The 20,677-nt window shown below is 47.5% G+C and overlaps 2 protein-coding genes and 1 non-coding gene across 3 annotated transcripts; all 3 read right to left on the reverse strand.

Moving 5' to 3' along the window:
* Positions 1-14,008: 14,008 nt before the first annotated feature.
* Positions 14,009-16,781, reverse strand: LOC122366690. Its single transcript, XM_043339204.1, has 2 exons — positions 16,590-16,781; positions 14,009-15,818 (listed from the first exon to the last, which is right to left on the reverse strand). The coding sequence occupies exon 2, from the start codon at positions 15,806-15,808 to the stop codon at positions 15,245-15,247; it is 564 nt and encodes a 187-aa protein (XP_043195139.1). The 5' UTR covers positions 15,809-15,818; positions 16,590-16,781; the 3' UTR covers positions 14,009-15,244.
* Positions 16,782-18,074: 1,293 nt separating this feature from the next.
* On the reverse strand, positions 18,075-18,267 carry LOC122366703. Its single transcript, XR_006253933.1, has one exon. It is a non-coding gene; the product is annotated as a U2 spliceosomal RNA (small nuclear RNA).
* An 833-nt stretch (positions 18,268-19,100) lies between these two features.
* LOC122366691 (mitochondrial amidoxime-reducing component 1-like) lies at positions 19,101-20,677 on the reverse strand. The gene has a single exon (XM_043339206.1). The coding sequence runs from the start codon at positions 20,338-20,340 to the stop codon at positions 19,363-19,365; it is 978 nt and encodes a 325-aa protein (XP_043195141.1). The 5' UTR covers positions 20,341-20,677; the 3' UTR covers positions 19,101-19,362.

Below are 20,677 nucleotides of genomic sequence, written 5' to 3' on the forward strand. Positions count from 1 at the left end.
TCAGACTGACACCGAGTGACACGGGGCGACACTGAGCGCGGGCAGCACCGCTCGGGATACCGGCCTGTCCCCACGGACCCCCGCCGAGGGCGGTATGTCCGTGCACAATGTGGCCGGGTTAGAGTGGAGGTGCTCAGCACACAGAGAGGAACACCGGCCTGCATGCATCTGGTTATTCTCGTGCGTTGTCAAAAGATTCCAGGCCACCCACATCGGGGTCCGTTAGTGGCCCGAATACAAACGAGAGTGAGCTCTCCAAACGTGTTGCATTGTATGAGAATTTGTAGGTGTTTCTACTGGCTTACTGAGTGTTCCCACTACATATGAAAGCCAAGGAACGATAATGACCGACAGCTTAATCGACAATGTCAATTGGACCAATCTCGTTGATTCGCCCCATGGAAAGCGAATGGGTAAAGGCAAGAAGACATTGAAAAAAACAAATAGGAAAAAATGGTTCGAGTAGAACACTTGAATAAATAGCCAAATTAGTATCGTGCTTCGGCCTTCAAGGCACCGAAACGATTTTCGTTCATGCCATTCATCGTACGAGACTCAAATGAAAAGTGGGTGGAAGGAAACAGCACGACAATCCACTAACTTGCATTCTGATATATTCCCATGGGCAAAGTCCATATGAAAACTACGTCATCGCTTCAATATTCACGGAGACGCCATGAGCTTTGCTGCATCCCGTTGCATATTTACTCAGCAGCAATAAACAAAGCCGTCAGTGTAGCGCTTGCATGACTCCGGCAGGTCAGACCCAGAAAAGGCACCGGAAAGGTCGAAACCAGGGTGGTTGGCCACATCCATCTACCAAATGCAGCTCTACATACCAGCAGAACACCAGTTAACGGTGGTTTATACCTATCCCCTGGGCTCAGTCCGGAGTGTAATCTGTCTCAGCGAGCGGTATTCTGCGCTCTTGTTGCACATAACCCCAAGACACGCTAATGGTGCTCCAAATGAGCCCTAACGACGTGGGTTTGACCTCATCGCTAATGCACGCTGCATGGCGCAGCAAACAGTCGTTAGGTTTATCAAAGACTGTCAATTTAGATCTCACTCGATCACTGCGCAGTGTTCAGCGCAGTGATCTGCGCCGTCTGGAGGCTCCTCAGTCGGGGTCAGCCCGCTGCTGCCGGACCGGTCCGCCCTCGTGTCGTAGGGTGGAGTCCGCCGCACCGCTGCCACTCCCGGCCATTGAATGGATAGTATGGCGCACAGGGTCCGGTTCTGGCGGCGCTGAGGTACGGTCGTCCGAACCACCACGCCGCGCGCGCACCCCACTGCAGCACGTAATGGCGACCTTCGACTGCCCACACGCAGTCTCAGCAGCTGAGAGAGACGCTCACTTATAGAGGAGGGTGACACGGCATTTCGGCAGGAGCATCAGGCGCAGCTGAGGCAGGAGGGAATGAAACTCTTCTGGGCCGACATTCAATTAAGCAGTGGTTTGGTTTGTGAGATATTCTGAAGCTGCATTTAGTCGAGTACCTATAAAGAAATATTAAGGGATTACGTTTTTCTCTAATGCAAACATTGCGCATAACTAGGAACTCATGACTGGAAGGTAAAATATGCCAGGGAGGAGCGTCTAATTGTTATGCTCTAATACCGATCCAAAGGCGTTTTCATTGCAGATTAGCTGCACCCTGAGAAAAGGGACCTAAATATGGGCGGTGATTACACATCGGCCTGTCAGTTTCGAGAGATTTACAACACACTACAGTCATGATCCTCAATTTTATGATGATCGGAGCAGGCAACGGTCAGGAAAGAAATGCGGCTATTGAGTTTAAGTGACTCGCCCACTTTACAGCAGGGTTTAGCGTAGGGAAAGTGTCAAAACGTCAGTGTAATGAAAGATGACTGAACATAGGCATACTGATATGGACAGGAAAATCACATTGGCCTTTATATAACGCGCCTGGCGTCTGTAATGCAAAATTCAATGTTAACTTGACAGCAAATTCAAGGAACATGATTAGTTAGACCAAGTAGTGGAAGCTGGTCCTTCGTTATCATTTTAATAAACTGAATATTGGTATGACAAGTCAGGTGCGTTTAGTAATGTGGACAGCTAGTAGATGAAAAGCAGTCATTATTTTTTTCATACAGGCATTGCCACTGTAAATCTATGTTTTCAAATTGCTCGGGAAACACTGGCAAGCCCCACTGTGTTTGTCTAAGTTCTTACCTGAAATGTATGTTCCACGAAGAATAAGTCAACGAGACATACCTAAGTAGACCACGGTATGCAAGTTGCGCAATCACATACAGTATACACCCGAAAAACTTCGCCCGAGAGCATCACTTGCATTCAGTGTCTTATGCCACCATCAGATATTCCGTTTCTAAAAAGAATGTTTACGTTGAGCCATAAAGCAAAGCTTTCACACCCCATAAAATGTTAACCCTCGCCCGCACATGGGGGGGGTGGTTGCCACCCCCCCCCCCCCCCCCAGGTAGTCTTTCTGCTCTGCACTCAACATTTTTGGAGCTAGAAGGCTGATTTTTCGTATAGCTGCTCCTCTATCCTTTCTTGATGTCCACTGAAAATTTCAAGTTTCTGTAATTTTTGGTTTCGGAGATATGACCTTGTTTTTCAGGTCATGTCATGACCCAAATGGCCAATTCTCAACATCTTTCGCTTGCCATGGGCCTTGTGAGCTTTTGACACCCTGCTTTCGGCCTTTTTTGCCAGTCTTACCTCCCACCTATCATGGAACATGCTGTTCGACGATGTACAGGGGTCAAGGTCAGGGTCAAGGTCAACCTAGGTCATCTAAGATAATTGCGTTTTAGGCAAGCTGAATTTACTTTTTGTGAAGTTTTTTGACTGCATTTTTGGTAAAAGCTTCTCAGATCATGATTTCATGTAATATGGACCCAAAAACAATCGGTGCACACATCAGTATACACACAGACACACACAGACATACAAACACATATAATTGACCTTGACCTAACTTGACCTGAAATGACCTCAGCAGCAAAATTCTGGTCGGGTAGTGTGACAAAGAGGTTCTAGCTGGCTTGGCACCAGAAAACAGCATCGTCATCGGTATTTGATAAGCAGCGCACTTGATATCCAACGGTGACCCAAAACAGCAATATTTTTTAGTTTGACCTGACCTGGAAGGTCAATGACTGACCTGAGAAGGTAAAACTGGGTATCATTGGATTCGTCTCTTCCCAAGGAATCTTTTTGGTCTTTACTGCTAAGCTCTATCTCCAACAGGAACGAAATGGCGCGGGGGGGGGGGGGTGGCAACCACCCCCCCCCCCCCATGTGCGTTCTAGGATGGGAAAATAGCATGTGCGGGCGAGGGTTAACGACGCAGCTCAGACGCCATAAATGTGTGTTGTGATTGCCTGTTCAGTGTTTGGTCATCAATCTAAGTTGTAAAGATGCAGCCGTAAAGAGAGCATATTTACCAGCATATTAATGAGTAACAAATTCTAGGGCGGTTTTACTGCGGTTTCATCAGAATCTAGGATCATATTGTTCTGCTGCGCTCTTCGTACGTAGCCATGAAAACCAATTGCCTTCTCGGATACCAATGACAAACAGGTTATGACAGAAGCAAACATTGAGCCGCAATGTCCTCCATACTAGAGTTGCAAAGGTTTCCCCAAAGGCTGCTACCGGCCCCACAAAAATTTTCTGGGATACCGGCATGCTACCACGCCCCAAGCAAAAAAACCGAGGTCCATGTGTTACCCCTACCCTTAGCAATGGAAGTAGCAATGGAATTCTACCACAAAATGTATCTTGCAGTGGCTAATATTGCTGTTACACAATATGAGAGCCTCTTAGTGTCCAAATTTTGAATCCTATGCTGATATTTTTTTTTTGCACAAAATCAAAAATACCGGCATGCTACCGGCAAGACATGCCAGATACCACGAAAAAACCTGCGGTAGTGAAACATTACCGGCATGCCGGTAGTGCGGTAGGGAAATTTTGCAACTCTAGTCCATACCTATCACAGCAGCTCGACCGAATTTCGCCCTGGTTAACTATAGGGAGTTTGCAATGATCCTATGGTTCCTGCAGCACTGCAGATAATAAAAAACATCCCCTATGTGAAAATACCAGAAAACATTTAAAACACCGAGCACTCAATGCCGCCCTGTCTCATGATTTACCTTTGGGAGCTTTCCATCGACATCCATATTCCATACCACTTCATCGCGCTGCTCGTCTGGCTCTATACCTGTTCGTAAAAGCGCCTGCTCGAGGCCTTGCCCGCGGAGCAGCCTGGCGCGTCTGCGGCGGTCGTCCGCCCGGTCTTACCACGGTGGTCGGTCCCACCGCCAGCGAAGGCGAGTTCGGCCGAGAACGCGCCCCTGTCAACCCGGCAGTGATTGATGGGCCGCTGCAGAGCTGGTAATGTCAGGTAGGTACCGCCCCTGGTGCTTATCAATGACTGCTGCTGCTGTCACTGCCACTGCTGGCACTGTCACTGCAGAGCTGGTAATGTCAGGTAGTCAGGTAGGCGCCGCCCCTGGTGACTGTCACTGACTGCTTCTGCCACTGCTGCCACTACTGTTCTGTCACTGCAGAGCTGGTAGTCAGGCGCCACCCCCGGTGACTGCCACTGACTGTCACTGCTGTCACTGCTGTCGTTGCTGCTGCCACTGCTGCTGCAGCTTCTGCCGCTGTTGGGCGTTGTATCTTTAGACGGACGGTGGGCATATACTCTGACGGTGGTCTGAGATTCCCCCCTTGACGGTGCAACCGATACATGTGTCCGGTGGACAAAGGAAGCTCAGTGGACACAGTTTCATACACGCTTTTGATGAAAGTTGAAGTTGAAGTTTAAAATTCATCGATGCTGAAATTAACAATATCCAGGTCAACGAGTTGCACTTAACGTTCACTGTTTAGCTCCTTTATCATTTCCATGTATACTGTATAATGTATATGAGATGCCATGTTGGTGGAACAATGAGCGCATTAGCTACGAGACCAGGGCAAAGACCCTGCCAAGAATGTGCCGTCCCTAGGCGATTCTGAGGTTCCGAGCGGCCTTAGTCATATTATTTGAAGGAATCCTACCAATCCTACTTCAGACACAGTAATTACAGTCGTTTATCACGGCTGGATCTTAATTGGTCGCCTCGATTCCTCTCACTCGGACGCGGGGCCTTCGTGCGTGATGGAGCGCGCGTCACACTTGGGGGTGTTCTGGGAGGGGTCTCTCTCTCTCTCTCTCTCTCTCTCTCTGGCCTGCCATCTCATATGGTGGCCGAGCCGATCAGACTTGACCACGGTCTGCACGCCGATATAAACGCCGAACGTTAAGGGAAAATATATCATGCTATGCTGTTTTCCCATTCCCTGCGACGGTAAGAAGCAACCAACAAATGAAATGTTAGATAGCAAAGTGGTAGCCTGTTCCGTTAGACATGAAAACAGGTCTTCCTAAGGCATTTCCGGTTGGTACACTTCGAACAACAGCTATTGAGGAATTGTAGCATTTTGGCCACCCCAGTCCGCTGTAACTTGGTAACGAAGCGCTCTCGGCTTCTCTTCCCTAAGCTTCGAGGCCCGGTCGGCCTCCTCTGATGCCATCCGCGGCGCCTTGGGAGTCCTCCACTCACCCTCCCTAATGTCAGAGGCGTCGCCTTTTTGTTGCGCACGCCGGCGAGGCGGTGTGGTTGCAATGTGCATCATCAGCACTCCACGACGTGATTAGATTGTATCGGTACCATTAGTGATAGCTGAACGCGGTTTAGCTTTGAAGTTATCAATATAATTGATTGTTGTGGAAGTCGATAAAAAGGATGCATTGTGAATGTTTTTTTCAATTACATTAGCTTTACCATGCCTTACTTTAACTTTGCACCTCGGACTGAGTTGAGTTACCAACAATTTTTTTACTGGATGTTGTTATTGCAAGAACTTTGCGGAGAATAGGTAAGAAATATTTTGCTTTATTGAGGTCTAGCGGTTAATTAAATCACTCAAGGGTTGTGAGATATGAAGTTTAGAGAACGCATGATGCTGATATTGCTGATGCCACTGATGCCGTCAGTGCGTATAACGCGCTACCACAGGCGCTCCGTGAGATGGAGCCCAGACTCTTCCCACGGAACCTCCGTAAACACCTGCTCGAGCGTCAAAACGGCGATTAATAGGTGTCGGATTGTATGTAGTTGTGTGCAGAGCAGACTTGAGACAGCTCAAGAAAAAAGTGAGCTCGCTCAGCTCAACTCCGTCTTATCCACTCCCGCTCAGCTCCCGCTCAGTGTAACGCGGCTCAGCTCAGCTCACGTTCCGCTCAAACCGGCTGCGCTCCGCTCACGCCCAGCTGAGCTCAGTTTCCGCTCAGCTCAGTTCAGTTTCCGCTCAGCTCAGTTTCCGTTCAGCTCAGTTTCCGCTCAGCTCAGTTTCCGCTCAGCTCAGCTCAGTTTCCGCTCAGCTCAGCTCAGCTCAGCTCAGTTTCCGCTCAGCTCAGCTCAGCTCAACTCAGTTCCCATTCAGCTCAGCTCAGTTTCCGCTCAATTCAGCTCAGCTCAGATTCCGCTCAGAAAAAATGTACCGACGAAAAAATGCACGGACGAAAAAATGTACAGACGAAAAAATGCGAGACGAAAAAAGTCGGACGAAAATCTGCGGACGAAAAATTGTCCGACGAAATTCTGCTAGACGAAAAAAAAACGTCATGGAATCATCTCAACTAGGCGGTGTTCCACGGCCGAGGCACCCTGCCAGGAGCTGACGTTACATTTTGGGGTAGTGTTGGAACTTGGAGATAAGAGTTTGTTTATATCTCCATGGAAACCCCATTTGACACGTGTGATAGCAGCGTGCTGTTATCAGTGAAACCTATAACACCACCCTGATCTTAACCAAGGCAATGTCAACACTATTAGAACTCATAGTCGGCGTGTAAATAAGGGAGCTTTTCCCATATAATGGACATCAGAAGGTGAGAGTTCCAGTTAGCGCCTCTGCCCCACCCCACTTTCAATAGGATATGGTTGCTTAGCCAGCATTCAACCAACGAAGAGGAACTTTATTTGCTAATTCCTAATTGTAAATATTTTATGCAGAGGTAAGAACCCTTATTGATAAAATTTATTTAAATAACTGCTTAAATAACAAAGTGAAGAATGCTGAATTGCACATTGCGGAGCAGAGTGTCAAGGCGAAGCATCAAGGCCTGACAGTAGATATTCATCTTGCAGTCAGACTTGAAACTTGAGACTGGCTGTATTAGCCTGTAAATTGGCCAAGACCCTGGTCTTCCAATTTCCATGCAATATGGATGAAAGAAATTAAGCTTGATTAGTGATTACTATTGATTTCTTTAGAGTTTTGATATTTTTAAGTGCGATCACGAAGGCAGTGTACACTCCATAGCTAGTTCATTAAGCATCAAAGCCTGAGTTAAATTCCAAGCATGAACTGAAAAGAATTAGAACTGGATCAGCTCAGCTCAGCTAAATCAGCTCAGCTCAATCAGCTCAGCTCAGCTCGCTCAGCTCGCTCAGCTCAGCTCAGCTCAGCTCAGCTCAATCAGCTCATCTTAGCTCGCTGAGCTCAATCAGCTCAGCTCAGCTCAGCTCAAGCTCATTCAGCTCAGCTCAAGCTCATTCAGCTCAGCTCAGACAGCAGCTCAGCTCAATGCATTATGAGCCGGCTCAGCTCACAGCTCAATAATTTGGCAAAATGTTGAGCCGGCTCATGAGCTGAGCTGATTTTTGAGCCGGCTCAACTGGGCTGATCACAAGTCAGGTGCAGAGTGTCTGTTCCCAGTTCCCATGGATTGTTTTTGACACGCGAATCATAATAGCCATGTGTTCATGGATGATTGCAAGGTGTTAATACAATACAATACAATACAATACAATACGGGTTGGTGACTCGCAGATGTGTACGTCTCTTGGGACAAACACTCTGGTAGGAAATGACCCAGCAGCTCAAACGGGTCAATCCGACAGAGTCAACAAAGCATCACGCTCCCGCTTCAGATGTTCTCAATGGTTTGTTAGGGATGACCAACAGCTTGGAACAAGGACATCTGATTATGACTGAAAAAAATGTTGGTCGTGAAGATGGAATTACTCGTGTTGGACAAGACTTCGGTGCCTGGAACGTTCATTATATTTTGTCACACTTTGGCGTGTGCACTGTGTATCCGTTTTTATATAAATAACCAGCTAATCCTGATCCAGTAGGTGCGTGGCCGTGGGTGCGGGTGGAAGTGGGCCTGAAACATCGCGCCCCTGCATGCTCACTGCTCGTAATCCAAGTTTCGGTATTAGAAGACGCGATGGCTTCGCGTGTGCACAAATTAAGATAAATTTGTGCAGCCTTCATCAACGCATGATTCTGCCAAGTGACTCGAGCTGGCTACATTGGTAGGTAGGTAATTAAGGGAAATTCATCTTACCTACTTTTTTTACGGAATATTGTCACCCGTTCACTAGGGCTGTCACTACGCTGTCACCAAGCATAGCTACCAGTTGTCTCATCGTTTCGCTACACTTCTCAGATATTTGGGCAGCTCTCTCCCCTGCCCTCAGACCTGGGGCATTCCACGATAGATCGACCAAAGCCGTACACCCTCATATTTTATTTTTTGCTTAAAATTGGTCTAATGGGTTGTTATGGGCGGGGAAGCCAGCTGTGCCGAGGATTTTTTTCTTCGAACACCGGTTTCCGAGATATAGCCTCAGGCAATTCCTGGAGGTCACGCTGCAACCCTATGTTTGGCGGCTTATAACTCAGAAACTATTGGTTTTCAATGGTAAAAACTTGATATGTTTCAACTTGAAATCTACCAGCGAACGTTTTGGCTATCTCGGATTTTCGATTTTTGAAAATTTTGATCGCGTGACATCTTGATCTTTTTTTCGAAGAGTGACCTTGATATTTTCCCAACTGAAAGTCGCAATTTTTTCTGATGACGATTAAAGCCTTATCAATTGTCATTCATATGCGACAATAAAAAAGTGGCTTTCGGCCTGCATTGACCTGAGGTCAGGTCATTTTTATGACCTGTCCATTATTACGAGCGGGAGCGACAGCGAGATCTCGAGACTAAAGCAAGATAGCGACAAGTGGTAAACGATTCAGGATTCACACGAATAAGGTCTACAATTTTTACTGAGGTCATTTTCAGGTCAGGTCAAAGATGACGTCACAGGGATAAAAAGGAAGTCAAAATAGTTTTGGCTGTACCTTTTGATCTAATAAAGAAAGAGACGTAGAATAGGCACCAATCCGTTTGCTTTCGCCTAGCGCCAGTTCGTTTTGAACTTCGATACCGATGACCTGAGGTCAGGTCAATTTCTTGACCACCCCATTATAAGTCAATTGGGAAAAATCAGCTCCCTTATTTTTACACTAAAACGCGTCGGAATTGCCTAATATACCATGAGTGACTCCATATGCAACTAACTTTGACTACCTTGAGACCTTTTTTGCTCTTGGTCAACTGTGACGTTGCTCTTGGGTCATGTGACGTCATTAACCCTCGCCGGACCTATTGGTTTTCTACATACGCGCCGGCCGAGGGGGGGGGGGCGGGTACGACCCCCCCCCCCTCGCCGTTTCGCCCCTGGTGGAGCTAGCGCGTCGCGGAAAAAACGAGCGTGTGCGCCGTTGCGAGACGCAGAGATTGGTACCCGATTTTAAGGTCCTAGGTCAACCGGTGACCTCTGAGGTCAGGTCAAGTGCCCCAGGGTACGAATCAGTTTTTGGTGAATAACTTCGCAAAAAACGGCCGCAGAGCCGCGATTTTGGCAGCATCGTGTTCGCCTCGCTCAGGCGCGTCGAATGATATACTCTTTGTTCGGGTCAGGTCAACTTGGGGTGTTGACCTCAGGTCAAGGTCAGGTCAGCACCCCCAGGTCACGAAGTTGGTCGAAAGAGTCCATGTCGCATGTCATTCGATTCGGCAGGTCTTCCTGAGTCCAGTGGTGGCCTTTCCGACTCGCTAGCTCAATTTGATCGGGAGTTATTGACGAAAAACTAATATGACCTTGATGAATGACGTCACGGAAGGTGAACATTGCAAAACTGACGCATCTAACCTTGCAAGGAGTGCATCTAATCACGATTCTGTGTGCTTGGGATAGTTGGAGATCGTTCCCGGCGCCAGAATAGCAGTTTTCATTTTTCCCCATTGACTTATAATGGTGAGGTCACGAAAATGACCTGACTAGTGATGTCAATCGGTTACCGAAAATTTCGGTACCGAAAAGATATGCTGACCGATTCGGTAATCGGTCGGTCAGGCCCCCAAAAAATCGGACACTTTCGGTCACCCTGCCAGTGAAGCCATTTTCAAAAAGAGAAAGTATTCCATTTTTGCCTGGTTAAAATGAAATTTATTGGGATGTTAATGATAAAGAGTTGCAAAATTTCCCCCAAAAGCTACAAGAGATGCCACATTTTGGCAACTTCAGTACCCATCCTGATCCCACCCAGCAGGCAGCAGCCACCCATTGTGCAACCACAACTACAAGCAGGCTTATTTTGACTCAGTTGGCCCCACAAATACACACAATTTCGAAACTCAATTCCAGTCTAACTGTTAAGATATCACCTGTAATCAAAGAAGTTATTGCCTACAAAAATCATTATACAGTGATCAAAAATGCAAGGACAAAAAGAACTTGAATTACTGAAATGTGTTTCTGAAGACTGGACAGCTAGCACTAAGCACTTAGCAGTGATCACATTTCAATTTACATTTCACAGGTGTTCTACTATTCCACATTCTCCTTAAATATTGCAGGTACCAACCAAATGTTTGAAATCTAGATGACCACAACATAAAAATTAAAAACATAGGAATCTTGATAAAACTACAGAGGGCCATGTCCGCTTTCTGGAATGTTCCACATCATCTCCAAACACAAGGGATTTTGAAACAGATCAGAGACTTTAAACCAGCTGATTAAGTTGCTGCAAAAAAGGTTTTGGATTGTTACATGCTGCATCGTGAATGATTTTATTGATGTAAATGTTCCAACACGATTTTGATTTGAAGTCTAATGAAATCAACATTGTAAGTGTAATTCACTTCAAGAAAATTAGTTTCACTTCAATAATTCAACCAAAAGGGCATATAAATAAATATTAAGTCATCGTCTTACATCCTTTAGTTAGGAAAGAGAGGATCTTAAAAGTCAATCCTTGGTTCTACTTGGGTTCTACTGGGTTCTACTATTGTTTTGCGCCACTTGTATTAATTTTGTCTGCATATTGTGTTTTCTTGTAAAGATAAGACAAAGTGCCAGTTTAATGAATTTTCATTTCATTTTTGGGACGAAATTCAGGCTCAGAGCTACCTAATACTTGCCTTGTCAGCTGGATTTTCAGTGTCAAATTCTTCGTAGAGTGTCTCAGACCACATCTCAAGACTCAAGGCCAGTTTCCAAGCAGTGTTGATGTGTTTTGTGGTGTTTCGATTCTGCCTTTTCTCCTAGGGAATGTTGTCATGAACATACCTATTACCAACCATTGGACTTACTAATTGATCGTGCTTTTGCACCATTAATGAGTATTCTTCCTTACATAGACCACAGCAGATTCTTGACAATTCTAATCTAATTAACCAAATCTGTGAAATGCTGAGGTCCATGTGTTCCTAGTCTACCCTTAGCAATGTAACTTCTACCACAAAATGTATTTTGCAGTGGCTAGGAATTGACTGAATTTGGACTGAAATGCCATTTCCCATTATTTTCCATCAGAATTTACCAATTATTTTAATTTTGGGGTATTTCGGTCAAATTTCGGTCAAACTTTGGCTTGGGATGTTATCGGTCGGTATTCGGTCGGAAATTTTCCCAAATTTTGGTTTCGGTCGGTATCGGTCAGACATTTTTTGGAAAATGACACCACTAGACCTGACCTCATATGACCTTTAGGAAAAATCCGAGATATACAAGTTGTGAGACTCATAATGGATACTAGATCCTGTAAGTTTCATTTCCCCGTGACATCTCCTCTGGCAGTGAGGGCGTTGCGAAGTTGCGACATCTGAAGACCGTGCAGAGGTTCACTTATGACGTCATAGGTCAGTGACCTGACCTGACCCAAAAATACGGTTGGTGTCAAAAGATGCGGCTTGGATCAAAGGTCAGGTATGCCAAGTTTCAGCTCTCTATCGCCAGCGTGTTCGGAGCTATCGCGAAAAAACCCTATGGGGGGGGCGGCACCCGCCCCCCCCCCCCACTCGGCCGGCGAGGGTTAAAGTTCACCAAATGTTTTTTGCTAATAACTCCTTACAGGTTTGAGATACAGCCGCGCGGATAGGCTCATTGTTCTCAGCTCGTCAAGGCCCATCGAATGATATATATGATGACCTTAAGGTCACGTGACCTAAGGTCAACTTTTGACCTTGACCTTTCGAGGTCAACATACACATGTTTCGATGCGGATCGAAGTATCACGATGGTGCTATTAGTTTGTTCCTAGCTGGGATACTTCGAAAGTTATTCGAGAAAAACTTCATATATATGTAGTGCCGCCATTTAGACTTTCTTTTTACCCATGTGACGTCATCTTTGACCTAACCTGAAAATGACCTCAATAAAAATTGTAGATCTTATCCATGTGTACCCTGTGCCGTTTACCGCTTGTCGCTATCTTGCTTTGTTCTCGAGATCTCGCTGTCGCTCCCGCTCGTAATAATGGGAAGGTCATAAAAATGACCTGACCTGAGGTCAACGCAGGCCGAAAGCCACTTTTTTATTATCGCATATGAATGAAAATTGATAAGGCTTTAATCGTCATCAGACAAAATTGCGACTTTCAGTTGGGAAAACATCAAGGTCACTCTTCGAAAAAAGGTCAAGATGTCACGTGATCAAAAATTTCAAAATTCGAAAATCCGAGATAGCCAAAACGTTTGTTGGTTGATTGCGAGTTGAACCATATCAAGTTTTTACCATAGAAAACCAATAGTTTCTGAGTTATAAGCCGCCAAACATAGGGTTGCTGCGTGACCTCCAGGAACTGCCCGAGGCTATATCTCGGAAACCGTTGTTCGAAGAAAACAATCCTTGCCACAGCTGGGTTCCCCGCCCATCACAACCCATTAGACCAATTTGAAGCAAAAAATAAAATATACGGGTGTAAATTTTAAGTTTTTTTGGTCGATCTATCGTGGAATGCCCACCTCCCAGGATTACAGGGCGTCGCGCAGCCCGGCACTCCAGCGTCACCTTTCGGCCGTTCGAATAAGTGCTGATGGCAAGCCCAACCACCAGGGCACAGCCCTCTGTTTGCGTGCTTGTGCATTGTGCAATGTGCCTGTCAGGTAACTAGCTGGCAAAAGTGACGCAGTCATGGAAGGCAGATGGAGCCAAGCACAATAAGTTCTTGAAGCAAGGAGTGAAATTTTGACAAGATAACTTTTTTAAACGAATGACGGAAGGCTCTATCAGTACCGAGATAGTACCTATCCTGCCTACAATATCCGTTCATAGAGATAAGTCATTACCAGGGCTGCGGAGTCGATGGATTTTCGGCGACTCCGACTCCGACTCCGACTCCGGCTTTCAAAAACCAGCTCCGACTCCGACTCCGACTCCGGGCAGAATTGTCGACTCCGAGCGACTCCAACTCTCGACTCCGACTCCGCAGACCTAGCAGGGCTGCGGAGTCGACAGATTTTCGGTGACTCCGACTCCGACTCCGGCTCGGGTTTCTAAAATCGACTCAGACTCCGACTCCGACTCCGGTCACAACTGTCGACTCCGACCGACTCCGACTCCGACTCCGACTCCGCAGCCCTGGTCATTACCACGATATCCTGCCTACCTTGCTCGGCGCATTGGTTGGACATTTCCCTGGTGTCCCTGCTCGGCACCCTGCTTTTATGCTTATGTGTATGTCTATAGAAGCCATCTTAAAAAGATGTTTTGGAATCTAAGTGAACGTAAATATATCACAATGATGATCGCTGTACGAAGAAGACATCGTATTGTTATCTAAACAAAGAAAAGCACATATACGTACAAAACACTGGCCACAAAAAAAATGTATTTTCAACATGCATATTTCACACATGTAGTTACCAAGTTATGAAAATACCTTCCTACGAAAGTTTGTCTGTTTATTTGTTTGTTGGGGGTTAGGGGCGCGCCGACTGCGAGGACATTTTGCGCCCGCTTCCTACGAAAGAAACGAAAGAATTAAGAAAGGCAACTGTTTGCCTTAATTTCTTAGTCCAAATGCCGAGGCACCACTTATAAATAATTCATCTAGGACTAGGGGTAAGTATTTCTGAATATAATTTTGATTGAACAAAAAAAAACTGAAAACAAGTAATAAATATCTTGTAGGACATTAGAATATACCTCTAAAAGCACATCGTTCCATCGCACGTCACAGATCACAAACACCCATTGAACACCGAACACGACACATACGCGTATCTCGCTATTACCGATGCTTACGTCCACCAGCATGTGATGTCACACAGTAGCTATGCCAAGAAAAACTAGAGATTCAAGATGTGACGAAGAAGGCATACTGTGACATCACATACATCAAATAGCACCCATCCAGCCGCCGATCTCTTGTTCTGTTCTCTACGAAAAGCGCGTCTTCACAGCTCTCACACGTCTCATGAGGATAATACAAGTAACACGAACAACTCAAGAGCTAACATATGAAGGGTCATGCAACTAAATTATCATTTAAAAAAAAAACATGCTCACTAGGTCCCGAAGAACATTAAATATTTCCAACAAAAACCATAAGAAAATCGTGAGACTCTGTCTTATTGTCAGCGAATCAGAAATAACCAAAATCGAGGATATTACCGATAACTGTGTGACATTCATCGCACTTCAAGTTGCACATAATATTCCTGAGACAAGAAGCGGCAACAATAAGCGTGCACGTGTACGTCCATTTTCATAAACTTGTGAGAAAGATATACCGCCTCGGGGCAGTGAGGACCAGGTGAGGACCAAAGGCAGTTGTAGATGTCGGCTACCAGCTCAATGGGGCAGCCACTCTGGCGGGTTTAGGACGGTATGCATGCATGCGGTTAGCGAGATCCAAATTAGTACAGAGAATCCCACCGAGCTATCATTAAGCCCAGGTGCTATTAATAACTGTCAATGACCTCCTGTCATTGGTCAGCGCTCATCAGCTACAGCATTCCTCGGTACTGATTTCACAATACCTCGTCTTCATAGAGTGCGAGCACCCCTTCCAGTATTCGGTGAGGCCACTCTGCGGTGAGACGGCTGCTCAGGCGGTCGTCACAGGCTGCAGGAAGTATCCGCCGCCGTTACCTCGCTCCTTCAATATTCGGTGGTAGCTGTTCACGACCAGTATAAAGTAGATGCCAGTGCCGCCGGACGCAAGCATCGTCATGATGTGGAACCACAAGTCCGGCGATGTGTCACTCGTAGCTATCATCAGCACAGTCATATAGAGAGAGTAGCCGATCATCCCGGCCGACACCAGGCTGTACCAGATGCACCACACGAACATCGGGCGCGGCCGGTCCTTCTTGAAGGCCACCAGCAGCGCCACGTCCATGACCAGGCAGACGATGGCAGACGCCAGTCCGAGCCCGAACAGGACGTGCACCCCCTGCACGATCTCCCGCAGCTGCTCCTCGGCCGGCTCGTCGTCATCCAAAATGGACGGGTCTTCCATGACGGCTGCGCGGATCGCGCTGGGGGAGGCCAAGACGTACGCAAAGAATATGGCGCCCAGCGTGTTCAGCACCAGGCAGGTGATGGCTATGACGAGGACACCAGTGCGCAGAGAGCAGCACAAGAACGAGCCCAGCTGTGGACACCGCATGGTGGCGGCCCTGGCGGCAGACGGAACAGCTGGTAAACGCTAACAAAACATGGGTCTCAGTCGGATGGGCATGAGTTTTTGCCCTCTGGAGGCTAAACAGTTAAACTGAGGTTAAATCTGAGAGCAGTATCCAGAGAGGTCTGTAAAAGGGCTATCGAATGTGCTTTTACGCGGCGCTGTAGCTCTATTGGTTCCCGAGTTAGCCGTTGGCAGTTTCCAAAATTGTTAAAATGGATTAAATTTGACCTTTGATGACCTCTGGTGACCTGACCTTTGACCAGACCTAAAAATGGCCCATGTGTTTCCGTCATTATTTTTTACGCTCTTTCGATTGCCGCTAACCGCGTGTCGCTACGTGGCCCAGGAGCCGAGTTAGACGGGGGGCATGACCCCCCCCCCCCCCCTGAATGATTTAACTGTAGCAAAAAGGCTAATTTGAAAGAGGTGGTATATTCCCCTTAAGAACTAAAAATCAATGGTAATAAAGGAAAATATATACCAAATGACAACTAATTATCAATTCGAGCCGGGTTAGAATCATGGTTATCTGGAAATTTAACACCAACTGTAGTTCGCTATGGTATTAAAAAGCAACACTTTGTTATCCAAAGAAGTTGACAGAAGTTGACAGAAGTTACAAGATTGGGCGCGAGAATATTTACAATAAAAGCAAACACTCAGCTGACAAAGCACAACAAATCTTATACTTTGAAGGTGGGGCACCGATCACACTTGGATCACACCAGCACAGCTTTACGCGGCCAGCTGTTGGTCATCTCACCTGAATCAGACTACGGAGACAGCACTGTTACACTGCAGATGGCAATATCCCTATACGTACATAGACTACTCTTCTTTTATTCCCTCCTGGCCTAAGACTTAGAGCACGGCCCTATACGCATCGATCAAGGTCGTCGGTGTACGACGCCGCTCGATAATTCTGGCCTCGACCAAGGGAGGCAGAACAGACGCGCAGATGGCGAACGCAGCGCCACCTGGTCCGCGCGTCATCAGGGGCCGGGTTAACGGGCGAGAGCTATTTTCTACTAGAGATGCAAACGTTCGGTGGTAATTGCTTCATTGGAGTCTAAGCGATGGTTTCGCGCTTTCGATCAGGAAATTGGATCATTTGCAATGGCGTACTTCGACTCAGGCTTGCCTACTATAATACAGGCAATGAACACGGCATTCTTCTCTGTACCTTGACCAGCAGGGGACACCTTCACGACCAGCTTCCAAGCGCAATCAAATCAATAAATTTTCTTTTCTCATACTGTGGGCAGTATCATACACCTTGAGCTCTGCAGCTGATTTGACATAGATTCGAAACGGTATGTGTCAAGTACATGCACCGCACCAGGAAAAAAGGGGTCCCAGAATTAATCCTAGAGGCACTCCGCTTGTGACAATTGTTCTGACACTGGTATCTAGCCCTTCCTCGACCAAGATTAGGGGGTTATCGCTATGAAGAAGTTCTCTGCTCTGATCCCCTGAAACGTTTCCTCAGTAGTCACGGCGCCTAGAGCCCCGGTAACAGCCAAGCAAACCACCTCAGTTTTGCCAGGCTTTATTGACGCTCGGCTGCCGGGCCTCGACTGCTGCGCCCGTGCAATGATTACTTAAAGAATCTGGGCAGCGTACATAACCCGAAGATCTATGTATATCCATGATTAATATCCATGATTCATGCGTTCTGCAAGAGAATATCATTGTTTGTCCTTTAAGTTACCAATTATTTATGAATTGATGTTTTGTGTAGACCCAACGTCAAACCGTAGGCCTTCTGTATACCGAGGTCCTGGTCCAGCAGAACTCTATGGTCCAAATGCTACTTTAGTTAGTCCAAATCGAACGATTCTCATCTGCCATCCTCCCTTATTTGAGATCAAGTGTGTCGATAAGAGGTTCTGAAATGAGGCGCACAAAAAAGGATGTCTATATAGTTTGCGTTTGCAATATTTCACCTGCCATTTTTATCCCTAAAATCATAAATAGTATACATCTTCTCAAACACGAAATTTGCGATATTTTTACTTCATCTTTCGAAAGACAGACCCAAAAGCAATGATATGCCATGAGGTGCAATATTCGGAACCGTGGATCTATGCGTGGCCATTGAAGAGTTTGAAAGAATACTTCACAAAAAGACAGCTAATGTATATCTACAGAGTATCTGACGCTATCTCCTAAACTTTATATCACCAGGATTATGCTTGATCTTTGTATCTTATTTGTCCTTTGTGATTCCTCCGACCATTCTCATGAGTTTAAGTGGGCCGATCCTGGCTGTAGTGCAATGCCAGGCCAACCCGCGGCAGGGCTGGAGCAAGCTCCAAAAACCCCGCCAAAGTCCAAAAATCAGTTTAATATTCTGGTCCCCATGTAGGGGACGTATCAGATATTAAGCTGATAAGAACAGATACTACACTTTGATCTTAGCCAAAAGGCCGAGAAGCGATACTTAAGCACTACATTTTCAGATACTTATGCACTCAAAATGTATCTTTAATGTCTAGTATTCATTCAAGGTCAAATTCGTCATACTGCGTGTACTGAACAGCGTCACTAAGACCATTTATTTAACCCATAACGCTCGAATCTACTTGGGTTCCCCCACAGCTCCACGCGTATCTCTTCCAAATCGTTCTTAGGTATCTCAAATTATCTGCGATATTGTGTCGCATTCCCGAAGCTATTCTGTCGGTTTGTGGAAGCAGACGTCAACGTCAACCGATGATTCGCCTTTATCGTACTATGTAGGAGGGACGACGGTACCCGATCCCGTGGCCTCTAAGTGTAGTGACCTTTGGCCTGACCTGGGTGTGATGCATAGCCCTTGAATGCCTACGTTCCCAGCTCTCTCGTCAAGTAACGGAATTTTTCCTTTGTGTCACCATTTCGTTGCTACCCACGTCTGAAGTTGAGTTACGTCCCTGTCAGGAGCTCCACCGTAAGGTCGTCTGCAGGAACCTCGTCTACCGTTCACCAGATGGTAGCACTATCACCAGCCTGCGGTTGTTGAACCCTGTTGGACCCTCCCCGTACCCGGACCCGTCCCCACACCGTGTGTCGTCACACTCTGTGGGAGGAGCCTGTTACCGCTCAGTCGGCGGACGGCGGCAGCCGGCTTCACACTCGCTGATCCGGCGGCGGTGGAGGCAAAAGGCTATAAGCCTGCTTTTGAAGCTGGCTGCTGTCGTACTCTTATATAAGGCAATGACCGTACCTTGTAACTTATGTTCTGATTTTCTACGAATTAAAAACGTCCAAGCGTGAAATTAAGCAAAGGAGTAAGCAATGGAAGTGCTTATTTCATTCATGTATTGCACCGCTTACAGACCACCAATAATTGGTCATTTGCCACATTTCAATTGTGGCTAATATTAAGTACAAATAACATCGCTGCAGCACGCGTATGATTTGCTAATGTTATAAACAATCTAACAGGAAAGTTCAGTCCTGATTTATCGCATTGTTATAAACAATTTAACAGGGACACTTCGTTCATCACTCGATCACAATTCTCATCAAGTCTGCGTTCCCTCCCACAGCTCTCATTTCATCAGCGCGTAGACAGTATCCCCTACATTAATATCGCCCTCGACATCCACTCCCAGAGCGTTGCCCAGCAGCGGCGAATCCTTGTACATCGCCTTCTCCTCCTTCGTCTTGGCCAAGCGGAACGTGCGGAGCGTGCGCAGCGGCTCCATGAGTTGGCTGCGCTGTCCAGTGCGCGGGTCCACGCAGGTGTTTGGACACCGCTGGACCGCCTTGATGTGTCGCATCACGGCAGTCCCGATGCGCACAAATGCCCAGTCGTCATCGGCAAAGGGAGCGGCGCCGGCGACAGTCAGGTTCATCCGAAAGTTGTCCAGCGTCACTGGCGTCTCCATGCGCGAGTTGAGTTCGTCTACGGACGCTTCACACACCACGGAGAGTGCCGTCACGTTCTGGAAGGCGGCTACGTCGGACGGCAGCGCGAAGCGCGCGTACGGCCTCGGTATGTCGACAGTGCGGCGCGCCGGCACCGAACCGTGCCGGAAATACATCAGCGTGTAAGCCTTGCCGTCGGCGAAGTAGTCACTGAGCCACTTGCTCGCCTGCTCGCCGAGGTCCAGACCGGCGTTATGCGTGCCGAACTGCTCGCCATGAACCACAGAATTGCCCTCCGTCGGTAGCGGCACGCGCAGCGGCGTCATCGCCGGCGCCGACAGCGTGACGGAATCGTCGTCCAGGTCGGCTTTGATCAGGACGATCGTGCGGCGGGACATGGCGCAGAGGATGGTGTCGTTGCAGACCACCGCCAGACAGCGGTCGAGCTTTGGGCCGGAGCGCAGCCCGAAAGCGGTCACCTGGGCGTGCTGGCACCGGAGGCCCGCCCCGGACTTGAGCGGGTACAGACTGATGGCCGACAGTGTGCCGACGGGCACCCAGTGGCGGCGCCTGCTGTACCGCCAGGCCAGCAGGCCCGACACCGCCAGCACGGCGGCGGCGGCGAGCAACAGCGGCGGCGGAGCGCTGGGCACCGACATCCCAGCGCGGCCGAGTGCGCGAGGCGACTGCCGATACCATGAGAGGAGCGTCACTCGGCGGCAGAGGCGGCGTCAGGCAGCAACAGCGGGGAGTGTTAGGCGATCGATGACGCAGGGACGGTACCAGTGGCGTCCGCAGGGCTCAGCAATACCGCCGTAGTTACTGCAAGGGTGCTAGCTGTAAGGCCATTCTAGGGGTGTCAGGTCAGTTGCCCCGAGATGGTGACAGGTCGACTGCTGACGAGCTGGGCACGCCTCTGTCGGACTGACGGTCGCGGTCGCCGACGAAGAAAAACGTTTGCCGGTGCTACTAAACGGACTGCTTGTTTATCAGACA

Source organism: Amphibalanus amphitrite, unplaced genomic scaffold (genome assembly GCF_019059575.1).
Source record: "Amphibalanus amphitrite isolate SeventyFive unplaced genomic scaffold, NRLGWU_Aamphi_draft 000825F_arrow, whole genome shotgun sequence".
In the NCBI taxonomy this organism is placed as follows: domain Eukaryota; kingdom Metazoa; phylum Arthropoda; class Thecostraca; order Balanomorpha; family Balanidae; genus Amphibalanus; species Amphibalanus amphitrite.

What these genes read in the sequence shown, in the direction of transcription:
- LOC122366691 (XM_043339206.1), bottom strand. Translation starts at nt 20,340, where the DNA reads ATGTCGGTGCCCAGCGCTCCGCCGCCGCTGTTGCTCGCCGCCGCCGCC.
- LOC122366690 (XM_043339204.1), bottom strand. Translation starts at nt 15,808, where the DNA reads ATGCGGTGTCCACAGCTGGGCTCGTTCTTGTGCTGCTCTCTGCGCACT.